This window comes from Calidris pugnax, unplaced genomic scaffold (genome assembly GCF_001431845.1).
Source record: "Calidris pugnax isolate Ruff unplaced genomic scaffold, ASM143184v1 scaffold81, whole genome shotgun sequence".
NCBI classification, from domain to species: Eukaryota; Metazoa; Chordata; class Aves; order Charadriiformes; family Scolopacidae; genus Calidris; species Calidris pugnax.
In genome coordinates this window covers 12,330,040-12,357,368 of record NW_015090880.1, presented here as the reverse complement: position 1 = coordinate 12,357,368, position 27,329 = coordinate 12,330,040, and the positions used below count along the sequence as shown (strand labels likewise).

At 46.4% G+C, this 27,329-nt stretch overlaps 1 protein-coding gene across 4 annotated transcripts in view; it reads right to left on the bottom strand.

Moving 5' to 3' along the window:
• Positions 1 to 1,205: 1,205 nt before the first annotated feature.
• Positions 1,206 to 27,329, bottom strand: part of LOC106890793 (solute carrier family 41 member 1-like) — a 26,992-nt gene continuing 868 nt past the window's right edge. Inside the window, exons 1-11 of one of the 4 annotated variants that reach the window (XM_014946814.1) lie at positions 27,250 to 27,329; positions 25,867 to 26,185; positions 15,238 to 15,345; positions 14,330 to 14,401; positions 13,373 to 13,517; positions 11,089 to 11,235; positions 8,306 to 8,450; positions 7,519 to 7,598; positions 5,557 to 5,691; positions 4,509 to 4,657; positions 1,206 to 2,110 (exon numbers count right to left, since the gene is read on the bottom strand). In XM_014946814.1, the coding sequence (XP_014802300.1) occupies positions 1,925 to 2,110; positions 4,509 to 4,657; positions 5,557 to 5,691; positions 7,519 to 7,598; positions 8,306 to 8,450; positions 11,089 to 11,235; positions 13,373 to 13,517; positions 14,330 to 14,401; positions 15,238 to 15,345; positions 25,867 to 26,157 (1,458 nt within the window). In that variant the 5' untranslated portion in view covers positions 26,158 to 26,185; positions 27,250 to 27,329 and the 3' untranslated portion in view covers positions 1,206 to 1,924. Of the gene's footprint in view, positions 2,111 to 4,508; positions 4,658 to 5,556; positions 5,692 to 7,518; positions 7,599 to 8,305; positions 8,451 to 11,088; positions 11,236 to 13,372; positions 13,518 to 14,329; positions 14,402 to 15,237; positions 15,346 to 17,140; positions 17,160 to 20,918; positions 22,083 to 25,866; positions 26,186 to 27,249 lie in introns of those variants that run through there. The other 3 variants (XM_014946815.1, XM_014946816.1, XM_014946818.1) reach the window with 3 other exon arrangements.

The window sequence follows — 27,329 nt, the reverse complement described above, 5'->3', positions numbered from 1 at the left end:
GAGAAGTCATTTGCCAGAAGCCAGTGCCAAATCAGAGCTAATAAACGTTTACAAAATAAAACGCTAATCTCAAATTATTAGAATACACATTTAGGAATCTTCTAATGCAACCCCCTCAGCCTGGGACCAGCAATCAGAGCGCTTGCATTGCTTTCCCCGTAAGCCCCCTCAGCTGCTGCCGTTCCCCCAGGTGTGTGCTCAGCCCAGCAGAGCTGACAGCACTCCAGCTGCCACCAGAGATAAAGCAAGCCAGGCCCTAGATGGGGGGAGTGTGTGCCTCCAAATGCTGAAATCTCCCCCGCCATGAAGCTGCTGTGACATACTCTCCTGCTCAGCCAGCATGGGGTAATTTATCCCCTGTAACAAAAGAGGAAGAGGAGGCTTGGAGAGGGGGAAAGGCAACAGCTTATTTCTTTCCAGGGAATGCTTTTCCCACCTGGCAGCCTGAAGCTGGACGGGTTTTGCTGTTTGGGACCTTCAGCCACATGTTGATCCCATACAGGGGCCTCAGCTTTGCAGCAGCACCGGAAGCAAAGGAAGACCCAAGGCCAGTAGGCACCCAACACAGCTCAAATTTAAGATTTTAAGAGCTGGCTGGTCTTTGAACAAGACTGTCTGCCAGAAGGCTGAGGGACTTGACCTCCCCCTTTCCCTGCTCCAACACATACAAAGGCAGATTAATTACTAAAGATGAAACATAGTGGCATTTTTCAAAGGTTTGATCCACGTCCTCAGCTCCTGCCTCTTGGGCATCTTATGATGTGGAGGACCCTACTTTTTCGATTTCAGTGAGAACTGGCTGCTTTCAGCCCCACAAGCCTCCCGATGTGTTCCTGGTAGCACAAGATAGCCACCCTGGAGCGAGGACCTAAGGAGTCATTTGCCAAATCCTCGTGCCAAACCCTCACCCAGCCCAACACCATCCTTACACACACATGCAGATTCTAGACTCGTTGCAGCGCAATTGTTAATGAGCGGATGGCAACTGTGGGAATGGGAATGGGCTTTAATTCTAACCTGAAGCACATGGGCTGCAAAAGGCTGGTCTTGTTTAGGAAACACTGATTTTCCTCAAGCCCTATTAAAATTGTGTTGTCCAACCATAAATGGATGAGGAAGAAGCGAGCAAGAAGTTATACCTGACAAGTCTGAACTAGAAACAGGCAGAGCCACGGTGAGAAAAAACAACCCCCAAATCCACAGCATTACCTTTCTTTAACCACTTTATTTGTTTGTGTGTTTCTATAAACATTTTAACTACTGGACATTTCATAAACCGTAAAAACAAACCTTCCTACCCCCAAAAATGCAATTAATCCAGCTTGTTGGTCAGCCAACAGTGACGCTGCCAGGGCAGGTAGGTGGTATCCCTAGATAACCTCCTGCTGGGCGCGAGCCAGCCAGGAGCTCACTGCATCAGATCCTGAGTATCTGAGCGAGGGAGAAAAGACAAGTTTAAAGACCTAGTTGCTCTCCTCCTCCAGGGATGCAACAAGAGAGAAAAGAGGGTTGAATAAAGAATTCCCCTTGATGGGAAGTCAGAGTCCGACAGAGAGGTTGTGACATCCACTTGCAGGATCGGATGCAGTGACCTCGGTGGGCTTTGGAGCGGCCTCATGGGCTGTGTGTGCTAGGGCCAGAAACCGATCAAAATGCTCATTCATTACAAATGGCCCAAATGCTCCTTCACGCCTTGTTTGCCGGGTGCTGCTTAAAACCGGCTTGCTCACTTGTGAGGGCACAAGTCTGTGGGTGCTGATTCCTCGGGGCAGGTGAGCCCAGCTGTAAGGCACGACAGGGAGGGCAGATGGGGCGTCGGGGGTGGCAGGGGGGGTCCAATCCAGCTGGGTGACCCAGCGCTCATCGCCAAGTACCCCGTTGTCCCAGAGGAAAGCACGAGTGATGCGGAGCACCGCACGGTCTCTCAGTTCCCCAGGTTCATGTCTGCACCGTGGACAAGCCAAACCAGGCGGAAACAGACAGCCAGGAATCCAGTGCCCAGGAGATCCCCCAGGGCAGTGAGGTAGGGGATGGAGAAATTATCTGGATCCAGCGCCTTCCTCCACATCAGGCGCACAATCAGGTCAGCCACGTAGAGCAGGATTCCCACCTGAGGAGAAGGAAGACAGGCCCCACTGTGAGGCAGCAAGAAGGTAACGCACAGCCTTCCTCAGTACCAGGGCTAACAGGGATCACGGAGAGTTAACACCTTCCCCAGAGAACCTCCATGCTGGGATGGGTGTAGTTGGCTCGTGCCCTTGGGCACTGCATTGCTTGGCATTGCCCAGGGTGCCACAGCCCCGTGCTGCCAGCCACAAGGCTGGGGACCATGCTTGAACTGTTTGGCATCGCATGGGCCGGGAAGGGAGTCACCAAAAGCATCTCCTAAAGGTACAGTTCCCGCTTCCCATGCCATGAATGGGAGTGCTCCCATTCACTCCACCGGACACAGGGCGGCTGCAAATATGCAGGCAGCCCCTAAGGACACTTTCATCGCCAGGTTTTTTCTCTTCATCCTTCTTTCTTCCATTAGAAATTCAGATCGCGTCTACTTTGTTTTTCCTAAAAGTCTCAGTGGACAACTGGAGTTTGAGGCAGTTTTTACATCAAAGTTATCCCAAGCAGCACTGACATGTTAAAAAAAGAAAATAATTTCTTTTTTTTTCATCTCAACAGTTTTAAAATCTTTGTTGTGATTTCTTTTAATTCCTATTTCATTCCCGATTCTGATAAACAGATGGAGGAAAAAAATACTTCGGTTAAAGATTAAAGACTGTCTAGTTAATTGAATTAAGAAGGGAGAGAGAGTTTGCACCCCACATCTGTGGTCCCTCCATGGGAGACTGCAGCACAACAGGAACCAAAGCCAGAGACGGCATTTCTAAAGGTGAAAACTGCAAGCTGAGTGGGGGAGAGGGAGGAGGAGAGATGGGGGAAGCAAATTAAAGAACAGAATCATGGAAACTAAAGCTGGATGGAAACTCAAGAGCTTTATATAGACCATTCCTCTGCCTCAATACAGGATCAAATATGCCCACATTTTTCCTGAGGGTCATTTGTTTAACCTATGCTAAACAACCCTCAAAGATGGAGATGCCACACTCTAAGCAATCAGCCCCATGGCTCTTTTTTTTTTTTTCCTGTTCTTGTTTTTGCCAAGGTCTAACATAAATCTGCCTTTTTGCATCTGACACCCATGATTTCACGTTTCATCCCTAGTGACTACAGAGAAAATATTATTCTGTCCCTCCCTACAGAAACTTGGTAGCTTAAAGGCTGTTAACCAGATTTTTCTCAAGCCTCTCTTCCTTGTACTAGCTAACCCCAGTCCATTCAATCCTTCCTCTGAGGTCATATTTCCTAGGCCTCTGATCTTTCTCTTTGGGCTTCCTCCAGCTGACCCAAACTTCCCCCTCTCTTTCTTTCTGTCTTTCTTTATAAAGTATAATGGAGGGGAAGAAAGAACCAAGCTGAGCGTATTCTCCTCCACTGGCATCCATGGGAATCTTTCAGGGTCAGTGGCGTTGCTGGGACTCTGGTCCTTATGCTGTTATTTATTCTGCGTATTTTCATGCTTGGCTCTGGTTGAGGAGTTACCTCTATGCATAAAGAATAAATATTTTCCTTTACAACTATGGCTGTGCGGCTGGGCTTACGGTTGTGCAAAGGTCAAGGAAAACTGATTGTTTACACATGCAAGGAATTAACCCACAGACATGAGGCTGCTTGTAAGGCAAAGCAAGAAGTCAGCTACCTCACCCTGCAAATTAATGAATCACTGATTTAAAAGGGCAAGTGAAGTCAGAGCCTCTGTGAGTTTAAGCAACAGCCTCATGCATTTCTGAGTGAGGTGACAAAGTTTACAGCAGTCAAAATAGCGAAAGGAATCAGGGAAAACACATTGGAGGAACTGCCCATCGCCTACCCAGAACTTTTACTTTTAAAGATTAACTTCTCAGGCCTGGTTTTTCCCTTTGCTTTTGATCCATATGGCCCTACCCAGAAGGATCCCTAGGTCCCCATCATGATATGTGAAACTGGTTTCCAAAATGAGAGGGGAAACCTGCTGGCTGGGGTTCACAGCCTCTGCCCTGCCCTTTACTGGGATGAGCAGTGGTAGCCTAGAAATACTTCGGGCTTAGAGACTGAAGGAATGAACATGGTCAAACAAGGTACCACCAACAGCAAGAGGTACCTCCTTGCTAAATGTGTCTTTGCACACTTACTGCATCTCTGCAGATGATGATAACTTGTTCCTCATCTCATGTCTGACCCCTCACTTGCCCTTTAGGGCAGTCGTGCTCATGTGGGAAACCAGACTCTGGCAATTTGGATGAGGAATTACCAGATCCACATAAGATACATGATGCTTGGTAGGAAGCACTCCTGAAGTCACTGGAAATGTGGGCCACTGCTGGAAATTTTACTGTGGCTCCTGTTTAGCCTGGAGATTGTTTGGGTTTCACAGTATCTGAGAGTTTCCTTTCGGATGAGAGGCTGGGGTTTACCTGCAGCAAAGCAGCAGTCAGATAGAGCATCACAAAGGTGAAGGACAGAGACGTGTGGCCTCCCTGCAGCAGATGGATGGTGTACAGGAACACAAGGTGCCCAGGGATAACCAGGAGGAACAGGACTCGGGCTGACTTGGAATTCACCTCTGTGGAGGACAGAGACAAAAACAGCGATATCAGTGCTGCAGACGGTGGGGGGAGGACAGGACGCAGCTGTATATTTTAATGCTGGTACATAGACTTGGGGCTGTCTCCTCCCACCAACCACATTGCTAACGCCTTTTCTAGATCACGCAGCAATCCAGAGCATCTGCAGTATCAGCCCAGCAGCTTTGTCTAGCACCGGAATTATGTGCCAAAGACGTGCTCCATGCTGATCCACTCTACTCCCTCTGAACACTCCTCTCAGCTGCTCTCTGCCTCCCACTTCTTCTGCTCTGCCTTGCTGCACCCCCTTCCCAGTTTTCAGTTTGCTCTAGCAGTAGCGCCCAACCCACCAGGGAAAATTAAGAGGAACCTGCAATCTAAAAAGACAGCAGACCCAAGAGCAGTTCTGCTGATGCTTAGGTTTATCCATTGCTGAAGATGAAGGAATTGCTGATTTTTAGCAAGATTATGATCTGTTCACCCCTCTGTCCACAGGTGATGGCTATAGGCTGGCCATGGTTAAAATTACTTTCTCTTGGATCAAATCTGAGACTCCTTTTCCATTACTTTCTTTAGTGTGATCACAGGTGATGGCTATAGGCTGGCCATGGTTAAAATTACTTTCTCTTGGATCAAATCTGAGACTCCTTTTCCATTACTTTCTTTAGTGCTCCCTGAAGGTCAGCTTCTTTGCATGCCGGTAAGCAAGTATACCACAAGCTTTCTTTCAAGCTGCCCACTTCAAGGATGCTTCCTCTCCGATCTGAGTATCTTCCCTGTAAGGGGAAAAGGGGTTCTGCCTTTGAAACCCACCTAGTCCTTCGCCAACCAGGCTTGATAAAGGAGCTATGTGTGATGACAGGCCTTGAGACATGGACACCTAAGGTTCAAGGTCTACCTGATGAAAAGAATGTGGTACATGGGTTGGGCCAATTCTGCCTCATCTTGTATGGCAAAACTCCAGGCATGCTCCAGAAGTGCAGGAATGTAGAAATACGGCTGGCCTGGATGGCAACCAGATTCCCTCCAACACCTATGAGGACAAAACACAGTAAATCTGTAAACCACCTTCGCTGCAGCAGGAAACATCAGTCTAAAACCCATCCCAAGGTACATAAATCTGCATTCACTTACAAGCTCACAGAGAGCAGCAGTCAGAGAAAGAGAAAACCTGATCCCACATGTCATGTTGATGCTGTGTTATTTACTTGGTAGGAACAGCTCTTAAAAATCAGGAAGGTTCCAGTGATCATCTCCTTCTGACTGCTTTATTGGAAACATTTTCCCCTCGCTTCCCAGCACTGACTGCAAATGCCACATGGCCTTTGAAGATGATGTAATTGCACCTGGTTTGACGCAGGTTTGCTGGGGAAAGCAGTGCAGGCAACGGCAGATGCTGCTCACGGCCACTTCTTGGATTTACTCATCCAGAGAGTCATTTTTGTTTAAAAAACAACAAACATCACAGAGAGTGATTATATGTCTGTTTGAAGGCATCTAACGCACTTGTTAAATGAGAAGGAATCATATGAGAATGAATCAGAGCCCAAATATGTTAGGTAATTAAAAGGCAATTAATTCCTTCCAGACTGATTAATTCTAGCAAACATGAAAAAGCAGCCACGTTTTCCAGCAGAAAATAGAGGGACGATGATCTATGGAGCAAACTTCCACCACCCTGAGTATTTGCAGGGTAGAAATGCCACAGAAAAGATAACGGTGAGCCAGATCCTACAGTCTTCTCATGCTTTCCCTTTCTTGAAGAAGCAAACGCTCCATCATTAAATGTGAGATTTGCCAGAGTGGAATCAAAGTGAAAATACTAATACTAGCTTAACATTGCTCGAGATGGGAGCTTTCTGAATCATGAACTGCTACACTTCACAGGACTCCCCTGCACACACAATGAAGAGGTACCTGTGTAAAGACACGGAGCCCTGTGTAACTCTGACACCAGCTCTGCCAAACAGGTTGCCCGCCCCCACAGAGCGATGTCTGGGTCAGTCATTGTTCACTAAATTGCTGTTGACGTACTTTCCTAACCAGGCTCTTTGGCTAACCATGCTGGAAAGAGTTTGTCAGCAAGGTGGGTGTCTTTATGCAGATCCTGTAGGGTGGACACCCTGGGTGACACCCTCTGACACTGCAAGAGGACACCACGCTTTGAGGGTGGCATGAGGCCAAGCCTGCCCTAGGAGTGTGGGTTTCCCCTGGAATGGGCCTGGCTTGCAAAAACATTACAATAGCAAAAAATAACCTAGTGGATCCTCAGTGATGCCACGATCCCCAGCAGTTTGGACTGGTATGTGTGTATATAAAAGTACTGTGAGGCTTCAAACAGATATAAACAAACACACAAAAGGTGTTGAGAGAGAGGTGTTTTAAAAATCCCTAAATATAATCCACATATATATAATCATTTTCATACATATAAACACACATACGTAATCTTAATATATTAATCTTGATCAACAATCAGTATAAGGGATGATAGCACAGCTCAAATTGCTGAGTGGGGAGAGACAGGGAAAATGGATTTATTGTGACATCTTTAGTGGGTTTGATGTTATGAAAGTAAAGGTGTCAACGTAGCTCTCTCAGACAACTATCACATGCTGTGAACCTTTCCCACAGCTCTGCCAGTATTTTTCAGCCCTGCCTGCTATTTTGCTCCAGAGATGCTTCAAGATATGAGTAAGTAGGGATGTAATGGGGACCAGTAGCTTCCCTTCCACTCATGATGGGAGTAGGGACATGAACACAGACTTCTGTTTAGGGGTAACAGTGGATACCATAACCCTTAGGGAGGAGAGAGAGGTATAAATAAAAGCATGCATATAACCCCCCCTGCCCAACCTACCATTAATCACAGGTGTGAAAACTGCCATGCCTTCAAAGTTTGGGTCAGTTACAGTTTTGTCCAAGATGAGCCCACCAATGCTGTTAAAAAAGGACAGGCAATGAGGGTGGATCAATCTTTCTTCCCAGGCCAATTCCTACACTGTGAAAATAGCACACTGAGATGAGTTATTGCTTCTTCCTCATTGCCAGGCCTGGACTACTCCCCATTTACTCCATTTTTCATGAATAGATAGCCTGATGGTTTTCGTTAATGGCATAATGAGATCAGGAAGACCTCCTTGCCTATTGAGCAAAAGTGATAGTAGCCAGGAAAGCTTTACCATCCTCCCCAGAAGTTTAGCTACACTTCTATACTGGTCTTAGCAGTTTCTTTTTAAATTCTGTGCCAGATCTCAGCTGGGTCTCAAAGATGTAGCACTGGTGCAATGAACTATCTGGCTCTACATTCACCATTCTTCTGTCTTTACAGCTGGATAAAAACAAGGTTAGCTCTAACTATTTGTTATGGTCATCATCTCTCTTTTTGTTTCCCTGGCTTGTACCCATATGGTGCATGGATGTGCGAGTGAGACTTCAAATGATGACTTACTTTTTAAAATAATTTGGGGACTCTTTGTCTGCTTTCATCCTGTTGGATGGCAACCAATGGCTGAGAAGCACTGGAAAAATACCCTTCTCCTGTCCTTTCCAGTTTCACTTTTGATGGGTTTTTAAATGAGTGTGGGGTCTCTCTGCAGCATGCATATGTGGGGGGGGGGGGAGTTGGGAGCAATTCCTCAGTTTACCTGCTGATGCTCATTGCAACAATGACCGGCTGCCATCCAGATTTCAGGACTTCAGCAAGGGAAGGACTTTGCTTGGCGATAGCAACCCAGAGAGGGATCATGACAATGAAGACAGCACAGATCAGAGGAGAAAGGTATTTCATATCTGGCAAGGCAAAGAAATCTTGAATTAAATGGCCCTGCCTTCACAGGTTTCCAAAATGATACTGCACAAAGTCTGGAAGAAAGGCAGCAGGCCCCTCACTCAGACTGAGTCACGTTAGCAGAAAATTCACACGAACCACGATATTCCCCACACAACCACCTCACACTACCACATAAATCCATAATTAACCCCTGAAACTCACTGCTAGAGGATGTTATTTGAAAATCAGCAGGATTCAAAGCAAGTTATATTTGAAGATAAGCAAGTCTCCAATTCCATCTCCAACTAAGCAAGACAAAAAGTTACAAAATTTCTGGCTTCAGGGTACGAATCAAACAGCAGGGCAAAGGGAGAAACTCCTGTGTGCAAGATGTACCAGGCTTACAACAGACACTTCATGCCTTCACCTAAAACAAGAGGTAATACGTACTTTTGGTAACAAGCTAGCAGAATTGCTGAGCAGCTGGTCTGCTCTATAGGAAGAAATGCTCTCTTGCACACTTAAGTCAGTTAAGATCCAGGGTTTCTTTTGTGCAAGCTTACACGTGTTGCCATTAGGTGCTTTTGCCATTCAGTAGGGGAATAACCTTGAAGTGACCTTCAGAAGCAAACGAATTAAAAAATAAGTAGAAGTGCAGCACTAAAAGAAAATAAACATGGCTCAGAAGCATGGGAAACACCTTCAAGCAATGGGGATGATGCCAACCCTTTTGATATAAAAATGCTTCTTCAACAAAGCTCTCCATCTGGTCTCTGTGCTGGGGCCAAAGCCAGTGGGTTGTAATGCAGATTTTGCAGGTAATCTGGGAGACGAAGCAGGCTCAAAGTGTGCATTTTTAAAAATGACACTGCCAGGGCCTCAGGCTACATGGATGAGATAGCTACAGTGTGATGATATCTTCCATGAATTAAGGGCTCTTATACAAAGAGGTGCACTCTTTAAAGCCCTGTGTAGTCAGCCCTGAAATGCAACCACTTCTGGGGTGTAAATAGCTGCTGTTTGTCAGTCCACCTTACCACCTGGAGTCACTTAGGACAGATGGGCTGTATGGGCTTAGGACAGACTTAGCTGCTCTACTGGATCTCCTACCTCCAACTCCTCGCTGTTTTTGGCAATTAATTCCTTCTAAATGAACGCAGACACAGAGCACTGGAGTCTATCAAACTTTATCAAAGCTCACCGAAAGAATCCTGGTAGGATGAATGGACTTCAGTCTCCACATTCCAGTTCTGCCACGTTCTCTCACATACAGCCCATAAGCAAGTGAGACCCTTTGGCACAGTTGGTATCTCCACTATGCTGGACTGGGAATGATGAGGGTTGATTTTTTAAAAATTGAAAATCTTCATTGGCAAAAGGGTATTCCACAGAAGGGGATGGTGCTGCATCAATTGGCACGCAGTACTCCAAACTTTACAGACTCACCAGTATTTTTGAAGAATACATTTTGGTAAGACTCGGAAGTTGTCACAGCATGTCCTGTCCCTTACTACATACACACTGGGGAGGGAAATGGATTTATTTAACCACCTTCAACAGTGCCTTCCTCCTCCCTGCTTCACTTCACGCTCCCAATGACTAAGTGTCTGTGTGCTGAGCATTTTCCATCTCAAGAGGCTATTTAAACAACTCTGAAAACATCACAAATGCGCTCTGGTCATAGAGGTTATCGTGTTGTTCTGCCATGTGCTCCCTGGGAGATATTATCAGTGGCGTAGCGACTGAAAGACAAACCAGCTTTACAGAGGCAGGTGCGATGGCGTAATGGAAAAAGCCTGTTAAAAAAATTCACCTCTGAAGCTCAAGGAGGACTGGACGTAAGCAATTCGTGGGCCTCTCCCTGCAAAGTGTGCTCCTTCACTCCCTCGCTTGCTGGCATATGGAACGAGTTATGCAAACTGAGAACAGCTGCCTTGCTGCTTTTGCTCACAGTCTGAAGCAACAGTTTGGGTTTCAAATGTTACTGAGTTTACTAGATCTTTTTATTTTCCCGTTTCTGTTCTAGGTTAGGCTCTACGGTAAATAGCCTGGCACTTTACTAGCAACAATCAGACATGCATCACCAAGTTGCAACATGTTTTGAGCTTTTCCGTGTCAACAGGTGCCCGTCTTTGCCAACCAGCAGCACAGCTAACCCCACGGCCACAACTCCTACTCATAGTCCTGTGAGCATGGAACAATGCAGCACTGCCTCCCTCCCTCCCTCCAAGATGATAATATCTTGTTCATCCACGACTCTCCACACGAGAAGATACAAGAATATTTTACAAATGCCAAAACCCTGAAATAGCTTTCTGAGGAAGGACCTGCTATTACCCATGCACAGAAAGTAGTTATGCTTGGCTAGCAACAGATGCAGGAACAGAGTCAGTGTCACATATGTCGACCTTCTGTTCCAAGGCTATGCAATACATGTTGGCCATTTCTTAGACAAATCCCTGTTGTGTTTTTTAGACTCTGCCTTCCAGTTTGCTACTGAGAGAGAGCCTGGAAAAAGCCTCTTTAGTAATTTTTCTACCCTAGTGGCATGACAGCCTTCGTTCTGAAGCATCCCAGAAATGGGTAAGCACCCTGCACTAATTTCACAAGAATTCATCCCTCCCTTGCTGAGCTGCAAACCCCAGCTGAACACTGTACCTATGTATTTGAAGAGTGTACTGCTGATTCCTGCCAGCAGGGAAAGGGTTATCAAGTCTCCGAGGCTTGCTGCTATGGGTGTGGCCACGTTGTCTGGATTGATCCCAACTTTCCTTGCTCCAATGATCACGCCAATCATCACCAGACCTAGAGAAGACACAGAGCAGGCATCAGAGAATGCATCCTGCTGGGTTTCACCCCAGAGCTGCTGTTCTGGTTCCGAGGGGTCTGGGAGGCTGGGTTTCACCCCAGAGCTGCTGTTCTGGTTCTCAGAGGGATGAGGGGTCTGGGAAAAGCAAGAAGCAGATTGCCTGTGGCGGTACCAGCAGCTGGAGATTGGACATCCCCCCACTGGAATTTGTCCTCTTGCTTTCACCAACCTGAAGGGCATGACTCTGCCCAAAGGCCCAGAGGCACACAAGCAAATTCCAGGGATCAAAGGAGATACCAGCAGGCAGCCCAAATGTAGAAGCTCCCCTCCTGAGCAGCCTAATCTTTGCTGCCTTGAAGCAGGACCAGGCAGGAAGCACACTCAAAGATAAGCACACAGCAGGCATGCGGCAGCCTCCTGGTGCCATCCCCTCCTCTGGATTCCACAGCACAAAGATATTTTCCATATTAGAGCAAATTTTCTCTGAGTTTGAACCACCAAGGAGCAAAGAGCTTTCTTACAGTAGCCTAAGTTAGCCTTTTGGCCCAGCCATCAGACTGACCTCTTGTGTCCCAGAGTCTTTGGGGCTGCTTTAATTTTCACTGGGTGGATGTTGATGCTGTGAGCAGCTCCAGAGTCAAGGGGTTATAGGGGTGGCCCACATCACTTCTCTCACCCCTGTCCCCTGATCTGCACCTGGAAAATTCAGCTGCTTTTTGGCATTGTTGGAGAGGACAGAAGTTTTGCTTGCCCGGGTAAATTAATGAGCACAAACCACAAACCCTGATGAACATGTGGCAATCTCTGAGCCATCAGATCTCTCAAAGGCCTGTAGAAGAGCCACCTGGAATAAACCCTGCCTGGCCAGCCTCCACTGCTGTGTGACTAGCAAGGGTAGCCTTGAGACAAGACATATTTCATCTCTGCAAAGCCCTTCTGTGGCTGACAGGATGCATCAAAGGAAGCCTGAGAAACGGTGGTTCCCTCCAGCTCACAACCTTTCTGTGCCTGTTCACACAAGCCCACCAGAGCTGAGTGTGTACAGGAGCATCGGCTCTCCCTTAAGAAATGCCACGTGTGCACCTTCCCTCATACATCATCCCTTATACAGAAACACATCCTCACACAACATGGTATTCTCCACAAAAGCCCTCCCAGACACCCACACACCCCTCCCCACAACACAGTTCATGCTGCTTCCTTCCCTGGTCATAAAAATAGAAGCTTTCCATCGTGCACACCCACACACAGGCCGCTTGTGACCATGTCCAGGGAAGAAACTAACTCTAGCTGAAAGCCTGTGATGGTACGGCAGCAAAGCCTCTCCGTATCACACCAAGCAGGGAGATTGAGGGGAAGAGTTTAATGAAAGCTGGGCTGCTGTTTTTCTCTTTTAACAACTGCCTCATCCCATGTTTTTCATCAAAGGCATCTACAATCACCCTTTGACTCCAGCTTCAGGATATGCACTTGCTCTAACTTGTCCCTTTCATTTAGAAAACTCGCTGTATCCGACTCTGCCAGCTCCCTCTATTCAGGGTATCGTGCTGCCCTCGCATGGCAGACATACAAACTGAGCATCTTCAGGGGACACAGCAGCTCCTGTGACCACTCCATCACACTTCCCTTGCAAATAGCCAGGGGAGTGGACTGCCCTGGCTTGGAGCTCACAGCAGGCTGGCCACAATCCTCCACAGGGTACTGGGTGACTCAAGTCCATCTCAAGTGAGGTCTGGAGCTGACTGCTAACAGACCTTCAGGACCCTGCTTTGTGCAAGGCTCCTTCTCCCCTAGCAAAGGGCCAGTGTAGATGGCTAATATGTCACCTAAGACACACAGAGAAAGTGTGTGCACGTGTGTGTGCACCTTGGCATTTTTCACATGTCAGGTGAAGCGGGACATTTTGATTGCTGCTGTGGATGCTGAGAGCCAAGCGAACAACAGATCCTGAGAGAAGCAAAGGCAGGATGCAGAAGGGGTGGCAAGCAGGAGACATAGGACTATTGCTCCTTGCATCCCTTCTCCCTGTGCCAGACTAAAGGGATGTCAGCTGGGCCTCCCTAGCAGAGGGACAGTTTTTTTTCCCCACACCTGAGTGCTGTATATTTGATCTGAGGAACCAAAATGACTCACCAAGAGAAAGTGCAGCTATGAAGGCCGTGGTCACACTGCTGGCACACAGCACGGCAGCCTGGCTCAGCTCTACAGAGCCCTTGGAGATGGCTCCCAGGATCACAGCAGCAACAGCAGCCAGAAGTCCCACCACAGTGGCCTGGACCTGTGGGGCCAAAAGACAGCTGGTGAGCAATCATCCACATCTGCTCCCAGGCGGTCCTGGCTCCATACGACCACAGCATTTCCACGCAGCTAAGCCTTGCAGAGATGCTGATTGCTTATGTATTTAAGCAATATCCCTGTAAGGCTCCACTACATTGAAAAAAAATCCTGACAAAGTTTGAAGAAAAACTCTGGAGGCCTGTAAAGGGCAGATAACACTTCAGCAAAGGACACTGAGTCGATCAGCAAAGGAATAGCCCTGGTCAACACAAAAATGGGCTCCCCATTAACACAGCTCTCCTAGCAAGCTGAAAAGCTGTGGAAGGAGATAAGGGAAAGCACACAGACACGTTGCAAGCCCTGTGGCCTTGCCATGTGCAACCTCTAGGCTTGTTGGTGGATTTTAACAAGCAGAAAGAGCTAAAAGAGTCACAAGAGTCACATTTCTCCCATCTCTCCCCTTCTGCCCAAGGCTGATTCCCAAACACTGCCAGTAAATGACAGGCTTTATCTAGGGGCTGTTGTGAAACAGGGATTGTGCCGCAGCTCCCCTTGCAAAAGGAGGGTTTTTTCATTATTTCAGTTTGTCCACAAAGGCAGTGAATGTCTACATGTGTTTTGCAGCTAAACTACAACCTCTGGGGCCACACAGAGTTTTATTGGAGGTCAAGTCCTGGGCGCTGCTTGTCTCTGTTAAGAATACTTGCCCCAAATCAACAGCTCGGGATTCAGCACTACTGGGAAGAGATGCTGTTGGGCTGCAACACAGCAAGAGAAAAATGCCTTTTTCCTCTTCCAGCTGAAGTGACTCACCTGGATAAGGGCTAAATTGCAGGTGGCCATTTTCCATTGCTTCTGGGCATCGTCCATCTGTCCAGTGTTAGCCTAGAAGCCAAGAGAGACAACCTGAAAACCTGTTCCTATGGCACAGGTGGGTGCTGAGGGCAGTTTCACCTGTTCCCTGAGGGAAAGAGGCTGCTAAAGCCAGAGAGGGGCGAGTGCAGGTCAGCATATCCCAGCCCTCCCTGCACTTCTTGAGACATCTCCGTCATGCTCCCGCCCAGAGCCCCAGGGGTATCAGAATCTCACATGGAGGTACAGAGGCATTGCAGATCACCCAGCTACAGGTGGAGTGGGCACATCCACCACATCCTGCACAGACCAAAAGCTGAACAAATTAAACCATTTTTCCTCTTTCATCCCCCCCCCCGCCCCAACTGCTCTTTTAAGCACCAATTTCTCCCAAGACATACAGATCAAAGTAAACAGAACTCCTCAGGGACATAGGAGAGATCAAATCCAGAGTAGCAAAAGCTACTCCAGGTCCCAAGAGGTGTCGGCCTGCTCCCCCCAAGGTAGGATTTCTGGGAAGCCCTGGGTGTCTCAAGGATCAATACCCACAGAAATGCTGTCCAATACTGAAGCTGACAGCTGTGGAGGCCTGGCTTTGTCTCCTTCATGTGTCACAGGGCCCCAGTTATCAGCAACTGGCCACCGAGGGATTAATTCACCTTCAAAATGCAGATGGAAATTCTCTGTTCCACTTACAAAATGAGGGCAAACACATTATTTTAACACTCACACACCACTAATTTCTATTTAGCAGAAAAGGGCAAGTCTCATACACACAGTGTGGTTATGTAAAAGCAGAATCTTCTGATGTCTTCTGCTATTTCCCCACCTCCACACACATACCCCACAACCACTTTGTTAACACTCACAGCAGTAGAGAGCCTGGATGCCAGTGTCATCTCAAGATTACCCTTCAGGCCAACCAAGGCAGGAACCAGGATAAAAACTTCTGTAATTGTCCGAAACACATCCCAGTGCTGGAAGAAAACAAAGGCAACAGCTTTAGTTTTGGATGCTGACGAGTCCAATGCTGTTGCTTCAAAGGGAAGTGGGTTCCCATCTCACCACCTGCTCTACAGGTGTCTGCTATGCACATGGGGTCAGATGTTACCCTGGGCTGGGTGCATTTTGGGAGCCAAGAAAGGAATTTTTAGCTTGTGATATTCTTTCTGATCTCATGCACAGCAAAGCACAGGGAAGGAACTTTCTTCCTGAGGGTGGAAGAAGATTTTAGAAAGCCACAAATTAAAATGTGCCTTTAGCATTAGCCAAGAACAACAAGAAAAATAATTAGGGTTCCCAAGCCAAATGAAATACAGCATGCTCTCCATCTTTTGTACTGACACTAGATACAGGAATGCCTATTGCTATCCAGACTCATAAGAACAAACACGGAGATCTGGAAACTATCTAACAACAAAAAGCTGTGTCTGTCTTTTTTTACCAAACTTCTAACTAAGCATCTAAGACTGGTGGTGGGAGGGAAGGAGATTTTTGTATCTCTTCTCCACAGGCAGTTCCTAAATCTTCCTGTTACCAAGCATAGACTCTGCACAGCTGGAAAAAGGATTTTGAATTAAGATATCCCATAAACCCAAATTGCTGGGCCAATATCTTGATTATCATTTCTCCTCTGAAGCTGAACTGTTCAAAGCTATTGAATCAGCTGCAACACTCGAAATTATCTGAAACCTTAAGAAACATTGTTCATTAACATGTATTTTCTAAATTATCTACCATACTGTGCCTTGGAAGACAATTCATTCACCCCCTGTGCATTCAAGGATACTGGCAAAGTCCCACAGTAGCCAGAGAGGTTCACATCAGGATGAAATCACAGAACGGAGCAGCTCACCATGAAGTATAAACAACTAGCCTGACATCTAAGAGCAGAACACAAGAAAAAAAGAGCAGCTTCAATGAGTCAGACCAAAAGTCCATCTAACCTCTCCTTATCTCCACCAGCAGTCAAATTCAGATGTATAAAACAAGAATCTACATATATGACAAGCAGATGGGGTAATTCTCCCATGTATTTTCCAGCCTACGAGTATCTGCCACAGGGTACTGAGCTGGGTTGGGGGTGTTTCTGCACACTTACCAGTGTTCAAGGGATTTCTCTTTCAGGTACTCATCCAATTTCCCCTCTCCAACCCATGTGCCATCCTGTGGCAAAATCTTCCATAGTTCAGCTACACATCGTGAAGGATCAACTTGTTCGTTAATTCTAACTAGACACTGGCTAGCACCATGTGATGGTCCCAAATTCTGGCACTAGAGGACAAAATGAACAACAGATCCCTGCCCGCCTTCTCCACATCCATTGGGGTTCTATAAACCTGAAAATCCAGGAGGTTGGACAGACTCAGTAAATGTTGACACATTCAGCCGCCAGCCGGTTGGGAAATATATACAGGGTGTAACAGCTTGGTGTTTTGCTCTGGTTGTGCCATGGGAAGCTGTGGGAAGCTGTGGGGTGGTTGTCTGCTGGGAAGACCTCACAGCTTCTATCTGAGTCAGGATGAATGAAAGTGGGGCTGAGCCAGCCCTGAGCATGTGGTGCAAGACGCCCCTTAGAGGTGCAGATAACAGGCAAAACATTATTATCAATATAAAAAGGCATATTTCCTGGCAGTGGTGACCCAGAAACAGGCATATTTCAAAATGTTAAAAGTAAGTTACCGTTGAGTAAATAACAGATGACATGAGAATAGTCACCTTATTTGACACATTACAATTTTGTTTGAATTTGTCAACATGGAATTTAAATACCTGAAAAAAGCTAGGGGCGGACATCTCTTTTAAAGATTCAAATCCCCCTCTCTCCTCTCTCTTTAATTAAGAATAAAGATCCAAACACATCTTTGACACCTTCAAAAGAAAGAGGAGAAAAAACAGACTTCATAGTCACAACATAAAAAAACCCAGTCATTTAAAACATGCAGGCATGCAGATATTCATATTTAAGACCTTGCATATTTTGCACATAAAAAGATATATAAATAAAAAGCAACAGAAAAACCTAACTGTGTGTATTTTCTGTGCAGGTCACCTTTGGGAAAGATTACTTGATTACATCAATGTAAGCTCCACTTTTTTGTTCATGATGAATTTTGCAGGTCTCAAGCCATCATAACAGACGTTTCAGGAGGTAAGGTATGATTTTTTGGGACTCTGCCTCATGTATAATTACACTGACAGGCTTTGAGCAATTAATAAAGAATCACACAACTGTACTAATAAAAAAACCTGACTTAATTGCCTCCATTTGAGTCTCATTAGTGACTCACCAAGAGCCTGAGGACAGATTCATAATGATTTATCCCACAGTAGCCAGGACTCCATTGTGTTAGAGACTGCAGAAATACAGAATAAACAGATGATCCCTGTGCACTGCCTTGCAGGACTGTCAGCTGGAGAAGCGGGTGAATGTGGCCAGTTAGAGCTGTGTGGGCAAGGAGCCGCCTGAATGAAGACAGCTGAATTAAGTCTATGAAGCATCTGTGTCCTTCAAGATGCAAACTGGCATAGAAGCAACCGAAACATTCCCTGCAGCACTGCAAACCCACACAGAAAGGAACTCTTTCCCACTTCACACCCCATGTTGGAGTTAGAGCCCTAAAGCTCAGCTCTGAAGAAACTTGGTTCTCCCATGATCCACGGCAACTGATCCCCACGCCAGCTACTTATGGGGTCCCATCGAGAAAGAGAGGCTGTGATGTACTGAGACAGTCTCCCCAGCTGCAGTCCAGCCCTGCTGTCCCCCCTTACACCATCCTCACAGTCCCAACCATGTCCTGTTATCTCTCCAAGGCATCCATCCTCCCATGGCAGCAGCTAAGAAACCTCAGAGCTTTTCCACTGCCCTGAGCAAGTCAACAGAAAGATCAAAAGATCCTGGACTGTAAAACACAAGCCAATTCAAAATCCTTTTAATTGTTAATCATCTCATGGGCTTTTATCCACAAAGTACAGAGATATCTTATGTCTGTGACTTTTATTTGGACTGTGTCCCACTGCAGTGGTGTGGAAAGGAAGAATGAAAGGGAAGCTTTCCTCCAGAATTCTCTGGTTTGAAATCTGATTGTCCAGCCTCAATATGATTCTTCACCTTACTGTAAAAGAGTGGGCCAAACACTGGCAGGGTCCTGCAAAGTTTCCAGCAATGCCAGCCAGCCTGGAATTTGGATCGACCAGCTGGCCAAGGATTACTGGAGCAGAGATGGAAACATACAGCAAGAAAAGACCCAGGCCATGCTACCGGCCCTGCACAGGGACTGCATCATCTGCACGACCAAGAATAGAAACTGGCAAATGGCTATTTCTTTGGGCATTCTTTTATTACAGTATGAGAGACACAGGTTTGAGCCTTGCAGTCAACTGAGCTCGACAAATCTCTCTTGTTAATTTATTTTATTTTTTTTAGTGATAACACAAACAGTTCTTGGTTTTATCCCAGGACAGATCAGAAATTGCTAAAATCCTGAAAAGTTTGATAGGACACAAACAAGCAATTTCCACTTTGTTCTCCTCTTTACAAAAACATCAGCTCTGCAAATAAGAGTGCCAGCTGGACTTCCAGCACAGAACCACTTGATTTCAAAACACTTCATATGCAACAAAACAGGGGCAGCACCATCAAACTCGGATGTATGCTCGAGATACCATCCTTGAGCTTGCCCATATATCTACCTGTCAAAGGCAGACACGGAGTTTACTTAGAATGTTTTGCAGTGACTGCAAATAGGGCAAAGCATTCCTCAGCCAGACCATCCCCCGAAAAACGGTCAAATCACAGACTCCTGGACTAGAAAAACCTGTAGTTTCAGTAGCGTGACCCCTCATGATTACCAATTGGAGTCTTATGGTACCTGGCCTCAAGCAAACAAACTTGGTCTCAGGTTTTAGTTGGAAAGGACAGTGAGTTTCTAGCTCTCACACGTGCAGGAAGAAGAGATGTAAATAAGCAGCTCAAAGACAAAAGGGCACAGAATAATAATCCAAACCTCTAAAGGCTAAGACATCTGGATTTTCCCAGCTACTGGGTTTGTTTTTAAATATGGGGTTGTTGATACCATGGCAGCTTACCTCACCAACATCTCTCCTATGCCAGCTGTGACTCTCAATGCACTAGCTCCCTCCTCTGGGAGCTGAACCCACTGACTGGTGGCTTCTGTTTCAACATATTTTGTAACACCTTCACCAAAAAATACACTTCCTATTACTGTGCTTCACGCATGACCCCATTTCTAAGAGTCTAGTGAACAAATACATGAAGTAGACTGCACTCTGGTATTTAAAAGACACATAACGTAGGTATACATGGTTTATGTTTTCCACCAATTTGGATACAGTTACATTTTTGAAGAGAGCCCAGTTTTAGCAAGTGTGTTCAATTTCCTTTAAACAAAACTCTATTCACCTGCCAAGGGTATAGAGTGGGTATGTACTATGTCTTTATCCTTCTCTAACTGCTAACTATTAACATAACATCTTGGGTAGTTTGAGAACTTCTGTAATGCTGCAAGACAGGTCTGTGCCTAAGCACAGCACAAGGTGGAGATGACAAACACAGCATAGCAACAGCCTGTGCCACTCCAGTTAACCCTTGTTAGATATCCTGCATATTCTTTTTACTTCAACTTCTCTGCCTTCTTTGTTTCTTCCAATGCAAGAAAAAACAGCAACGTATTGTCTTCCCAAACACTCAAGTATCCATATTTAGCTCCTGCTGTGGTACTAATGCCAGAGAATCCAATGTACTCCCAGTGAGCTCAGAGTGTAGGATATATCCTTGGGAAACTCTGCCAGCCTTTTGATTTGTAAATCCACTGGCATGCGATGCCCAAACTAGATCAAATTTTGCATTTCTATTTGTGCCACTGGTACAAAGGAAAGACAGATGGGATATATTCTGGTTGTGGGCACGGCGGTGTAAATCCAGCAACACTCCTTGGAAGTCAATGGAAGTTAGTCCAAATTTACACCCACCTCAGAATCTGGCCAAGAAGCACTCTGTTTGTAGGCAATGCTAATCTTTTTATGCTGGCATGACTCTCATCACAGTATCTAAATGCCTTCTAAACCAAAGATTACATTAGGTTGTTTGCAAAGAACTGAAAGCATAAAGTTGCCTCTAAATGAGGCAGGTAGTAAATAACTACCCTGACCTAGATCTCCTTATCAGCAATTTTTGAAGGAAAGAAAGAATATCATGCAATAGGGGAATATGCCGCAGTCTGATCCCAGTTGTTTCATAGCAGTCATCACCGAAGTGTTTAGCTCGATGCAGTAAAGGGAGCACCCAGTCTAACGCACCGAGGGCAGTGTCGGGCAGCCTGTCTGAAAGTCACTGCCCCCCTTTACAAGGAGCCCATGTACTGATCTAAAGAAGATGCATAGCGTCCCTCTAAGCACAGGAAAAGGCAACAGCCATCCTGCTGACTGGCTGCCAGGACTACACGCATTAAAAACAAAACCGCACAAGTACTCAAGGTCAGTGAATTAGCCCACCCTCTCACCACAAAGTTGCCTAACCGCATGTACCTACTTGAACAACATCCATCAAGAGGCCAGCAGCTACCATGCCCAAGCCAGCCAGAAGGAACGGCACAAAAATCTGGGAGGCAATGGAGAATGAAGTCTCTGGAAGAAATCCACTGGCTGACCTGGTCAACTTGCAGGTGAAACCTCTCAGCTTCTTGCCATGGAAGCACAGTTCCAATTGTAACTGAGTGACCACCATGGTCAAACACTGTTACCCCATGCTCAGCGAGGCGAATGGGGGGAGATCAGGACATCACAGAGATCCTCCTTGTAGCTCTCTTTGAAGTCGAAAGAAATGTTTTCCCTCAAACTACAGCAATGATGCCAAATTGCTGTAGCTTCTTCTTCTTCTTCTCCAAGGAGCACGTCCAGAGGGTTGCAGCAAGGGTATCCTCCAAAATTGATTCAGCTGGGTTGAGCCCAGGTGGCAGCAAACTTGATGGACACTATTTCTCCGATTTATATCCAGAGGGGAATTAAAAAAGAGAAAAGAAGATTGCAGAGATGTCTGTGGACGAATAGAAATGAGCCCACACCCCATTCAGCTCCCACCACTTCGGTAAAAACCAGTAAGACCTGCTCAGGCTACAGCACTGAAAGAGTGACAGGTCATGCAAGAATCCCTCAGCGTGCTCAAACGCACTAGTGTCCTTTCTCCTCAGGTTACATTTCTTGTCAGACTGCAGCTCGCCTTTGATACGATGGTTTAATATGTAAGCCTGCTGTGAACCGGCCCCAGTTCCCTCACTCCCACCATAAGCAACGTTGAACTTTTCTCACTGTCCCAAAGCTGAGGAGGTGGGGAGTTAACAACCTAGATCCGTTTTGCTCTTCTTCAAGGTGAAGAAAGGTCAAGGAAAACATGAGTCCACATTTCTCACAGCTGACGATACTACGCAGGTCTCATCCCCAGGCAAGCGACACAGCTAAACCGTCCGGTGAGAGAAGATCTGCCCTTCTAGACCCCAGACCCTCTTGTCCCCTCCATGGTCTCCGCGGGATGTAAAGATCCGTCTATGCCAGCTATACCTCTGAATGACTTGCTTTCAGGGGGAAAAAAAAAATACAGAGAACCAGCCAATAAGCTTCAAAAGCGAACACCCTTATCTGCTGTCATCACTTCAACTTTCTGCTAGTTTGCAAAGGCCAAGATAAGAGTCATAGCCAGGGCTTATTTAAGGTAGCTCCGTAATCTCACTACACCGCAGGCAAGGGAGAGAAAGGGTGAAGGTTTCCATGGCATGCTGTGAGCTGGTCTCCCTTCCTGTCCTGAAGTGAAACACACTGCTTCTGCATACTCCCAGGAGGATACTGTCTTTGAAAGAGGGGGTCTCACCCCAGAGTCTCTGTGGTGAAACAGCTGACACAAGGTGAAGAATCAGAGCTGCATCATGGCCACGTACAGCCAAAGAATTTGTATCCTGCTCAGTTAAGACTTCAGCTCAAAGTTATGCATGCAGAAAAGGGAGTCAGGGTATTCTGTTGGGGCTCCTTTCTAAAAATTAATTTGGGCAAGCTAATTGAATCAGAGAGTCCAAAAGCTTTAAAAGCACAATTTAGGATGGAAGGACACAGGATTCGTTTAATACATTGGCAATGGAGCTTCTTCACTATTCAACCTTAGGTTCAAATCCAGCTATGTCCCAGCGAAGGCAACCAAGTGAAAGCAAGTGTTCAAGTAGACATGAAAGATACAGGTTTCTCAGTCCAGTTCAAAGCCAATGTTTAAACTGCATTGCCTTACTAACACTTTTTGTACTAATCAGCCCCTTCTCTGACACTCTGAAGAGAGACATAAAAATTAATGGCTTGTCAACTCTGTCCTTGTGACAGGGTCCTCGGCTTGGAGCTAAATGCATTGGCAGGGTTGGACAGAACAAGACATGCTGTTGCCTTGCAGATAAGTAGGGAACAGAGGAAGCTCTCAGCCATTTGGACGGTGTGTTTCTTTTGGTCTGAATTCACACAAACCAAAGCACAAAGCCTAATGGGCTCGATGGTACAGCAGATCTCTCTGCAGGCGCAGCAGGGTGGAAAACAACCCCTAGCTATAGATGAAAGACTCTGGCCTTTGCTGCTTCCTCGGTTGATATTTTGGTACAGCCCCCAAAGCCCTCTCCACTCCCAGCTGGCTTGGCATGTACGTGTGGCTCTTCCACCTAACAATGCTCTGGTTGGCTGAAAGCTAACAAAGGAGTACATTTTGGCTAATCTAACTGGAAAAAAAGCCCACAATAGCTGGAAGAGGAAGGTAAATCCTGTAATAACCACACATGACCCAATCTCTTTATACCAGCCAGGAACTGGCTGTGACAGTGTGAAGGCCCAGTTCTGGTTAGAAATTCACAGAGGCTTCAAGGAAATAAAGGACAGTTTGCATAGATTTTCAAAGGTCTGATAATGTCTAATAATCTTCCAAGTGGATTGCTGACATGCAGAAACATTAATGTAAAGGAAATATTAATGAGCCTGAATGACTCAAATGCCATTAGAAAACACAGCAGCAACACATCCTGTACCAAAGCGTCAGCCTGGCAGGGTTTCTGAGCTTATCACGCTTCGGCTCTCTCTGTTTCTAAGCAAGCACCATAAAAAGCCTTCAACCGATGAATCAGTATGCGGAGAAGGTAATTGGGTTCAGGTGACCTGTATGTGTACACTGGGTCATTTTATTATGCATTTAAGGAGCCTCTGATAAAGATGTGCTCCATATTTGTCAGTGAAGAGATGCATCATATTTTCCTGGCAAAGAGATATACCATATTTGTCTGCAAAGAGATGCATCAGGTTAGAGAAGAGAGTTGCTGAACAACAGGGAAAAGATTATAACTATTTGAGAAAAAAACCAAACCACCTCATGGCTGCATCACTAATCATGGCAAAACTCAGGGAGGTACAGCAAAACTGCTGCCTTTCTCTGCACACCAATACACTGTATTCCTACTCTTGCAAACTACCCAACAGACAGCACTGCCCTGGAGGGCCAAAGCCTCTTTGGTGGGCCCTGACCCTGATCTGTGGCCTCCATTCACTGCCACAGTACAAAAAAAACCCAAAAGAACAGAAAATTGACAAGTGCTAAAGAGCACAGTTTCAGATATATCCTGTCATCCCTGCAAAGAAGAGACAGGTATACCAGTGAGTGCACTTGAAACATGGCAGTATTAGCAATAGACTGTGCTATTCTGACGTCTTAGACTCGGGGAGGACAAAGCTTTTCAGGGACCATACATCCCAGTTGCTGGAGTACTATCCCTCCTGACTCTGCTAGCTCTCTGTTGCATCAGGCTGTGTATTTTTGTTTCTTACCCTGCTCCTCCCTTCCCCGCTTCAGGAAAGAGCAGAGAACAGAGCTTATGTGGAGAGACTGAGAGCAAGCAGATGGCAAGTGCCTGAGACCCAGAGCCTTGCAGCATCTCCAGCTGCCCCACAGAAACAGCAGCAGCAGCCAGGACTGGCTTAGAAAGGAAGGGCAGTTTCTGGCAGCAGCATGTCCGTGATGAGATGTGCTCAAGTAGTCCATAAGCACGCAAAAAAAGTCGCTGTGCTAACTGCCAAAGGCCTGCTTTGCCTAGGAGATGTTGCACGGGTTGATTTCCCAGGCTCTAAACACTAACATGAAAGCTCTTTGTGAGCTCTTAATATGCATAAAACAGAAACCAGATTTTTGTGGTTTCAGAGGAGTGTGAGGTTTGCTTCACATTCTGTTCATATTAGTGGCCCAGTCCTTCCTAAAAAAAAATACTGTAAGGGAAGAACATTGAAAGAAAAACACCCCTTCAACATCATAAACCCATCTGCAACCTATTTCATGCTTTAATGCCTCACAGTGGGAGGTAATTTGCATTTAATCTCAGAGATCCATAGGAAGGGGCAGATCTGAACAGTCTGAAAAATAAAAATGAAAGTGGCTGCTCAAGGCTCAAGACACCCAGAATGATGTCTAATGAGACAAAAAGTAGTTTGCCACTGGATTCTGGATTTTCCTTAGTGTTTTCTGATCTGACTAGATATTCTGCTAGGTATTGAGTACATGCTAAGGTCAATTAAGGACACGGTGTCACTCTTAAGTCTTTATAGCTCTTCTAGCTTAAGGAGATCAGCCCCGAGGCTAATAGCAAAAGAACACAGCTCCAGATTTGTGAAAGCTGTCAATGCAAGCACAGTAGTTTCAGTGTCACTGTATCAGATCGGTCAGGGCAGTCTGACACAACAGCTAGCTTGTCAAATAACATGGGTTAGCAAAAAGGCACACAGCAGTTAGAGTCACCTGGAATGCAAAGGCAAAGCAATTTATAATCTGGAAATTAACTGCAGCTTTAAACTGACTAAAATTAGGTGCTCAGCCCTACCTTAAAGCTGTGTATTGTTACACCTTCGGAGGAAAGATCTGGTCCTGACTGTCACAGAATCAGAAATTGGACTGGAAGAAGACTCAAGGGTTTGAGTCATCTGCTACAAGGCCTTAGAAAAGGATGTGGTGAGCAGGCTGGGCTGGGTGGGTTGTATGAAGCATTAACAGTTGTGGGCTGTATGGCTCCTTGTGCCATGAAGCAGGGGATGCAGGACTATCCAGAGCTACCTCCAGGAGTGATACAGCTGTATCTACTGTAGGAGTGTGCTATCCCACCACAGCTCAGCCACCCTCTTCCCAGGACCAAGATAAGATTTTTGCACAGGACTGAACCTTCCTACAGAGATGCCTCAGATCCTTTGCATGCTCTTTAGTACCACATTGTCTTTTATCTCCAGAGGAGAAAAAGGGGCAGAAAAACACCACACACAATCTCCTGAGAGCTGTATATAATAGCTGACTTTGAAGGACATGTTGCCATGTGAAACTGCTGCAAATCCTCCTTTACTTTGCCATCCCCAGAGAAAATCCCCTGCTCCTGAGAAAAGTTCCCCACCTATCCCATGCCAGGTAGATCAGATCAGTTTCTTTCCCTTACCTGAACATAATCCAAAACCATTCCTGCCAAGACCATGCCAAGCCCAGCGAGGAGGTACGGCAGGAGCACTTGCAGGCAAATTGCAATGGCTGACTCTTCCTGCGACTTTGCCATGGCCACTTTCTCCTCAGCCAACAGCTTCTGCTGTGCGTGCAGAGAGACATCCTCTGCCTCCTGGCTGCCAAGTCGGCTCTCTTTGTGTTTACCCCTGTTCTTTGCTTTGTGCCTGGATCGCTCTCCATTCCTAGTCCGGCCCTCTTTTCTCCTATGTCGAACTTCCTCACCTTTCATGGTGGCTTTCTTGAATCACAGAGTTTTTCTGAAAAGCAAAATCAGAACCAATGAGATAACAAAAAGAGGCATCTGATAGGGTCAGAGACAGGAAATTCTTTGGTATTTTGTCCACTCCACTAACCTGAAGTCAAACTACCACCTACTCCCAAAACCCTAGATGCTTTGCTGACCAAATGCTAGCAATTTAGCTTACCTTCAATTTTGTATAGTGTAAAATCAATCTCCCTTTCTGTAATTGCACCTCTTCCTAGGCCTGCGTTGATGCTGGAGCGCTTGCTGTGCATCCTGTCTCTCACCCTGAGAATGCCTAGAAAGATGCAGAAGATGCTGCACAAAGCCTGAATTCTGGACCCACCAGTTCTCCCACTGGGAGTTGGGAGAACTGAGGAGCCGAGCAGAATCCAACCCATTTTAGGGTCTAACCCCTAGCCATGAAATGGGAGCAGTTCACATTTTAGCATCCTGCAGTCCAGCAAAGGACTAACATCCCTAGCGGAGCACAGGTATGTACTACGCATAGTACCTGGCACCAGGCATGGTACAGCTAGATGTCCACCACCCCTCCTTAACAAGATAATTCTTTGATCTTCTTTCTAATCTAGACACTTTTTATTCCTTTTGTGCCTCAGTTGACACGCGTGCACTACGTGACTCATCTCTCTACAGAGAAGCTGCCCTGACCCCCCAGCACCTTATAATTAAAAATAAACATGCAACATTGTTACCAGTCACCCTTTTCCTGCCATCACCCTTTTCTCGATATAACCATTGTTCATCCTGCCTGCCCTACTGCTGCCCCAGGCAGCGCCCCAAATCTTTCCCCATCACCTCCTGCGAGCACTCATCCGGCTTAACTACTAGCAGACATTCTCTGATGCCCTCATTTTCGGGATGGACCCCAAACACCCTAAATCCCCGCACTACTACCCCAGAGCAATCCTCTTCTTGCCCAACATCTGGGGAGCGGAGGAAACAGCTAGGAGGCCCCAATCACGGCTGGTGGGGGGGGAGGGAGGAGGCATGGATAAAACAAAGTCCCCCCCTCTGTGGGGGAAGGAAACGCGGCCCCCGATCCTCCCCAGCGCTTACCGGCTCCTTGCCCTGCCCGTGGCTCTGCCCTGCGAGGGGCTCTGCCCGCGGGGCCGCGGCCGGGACGATGCAAAGGCGGG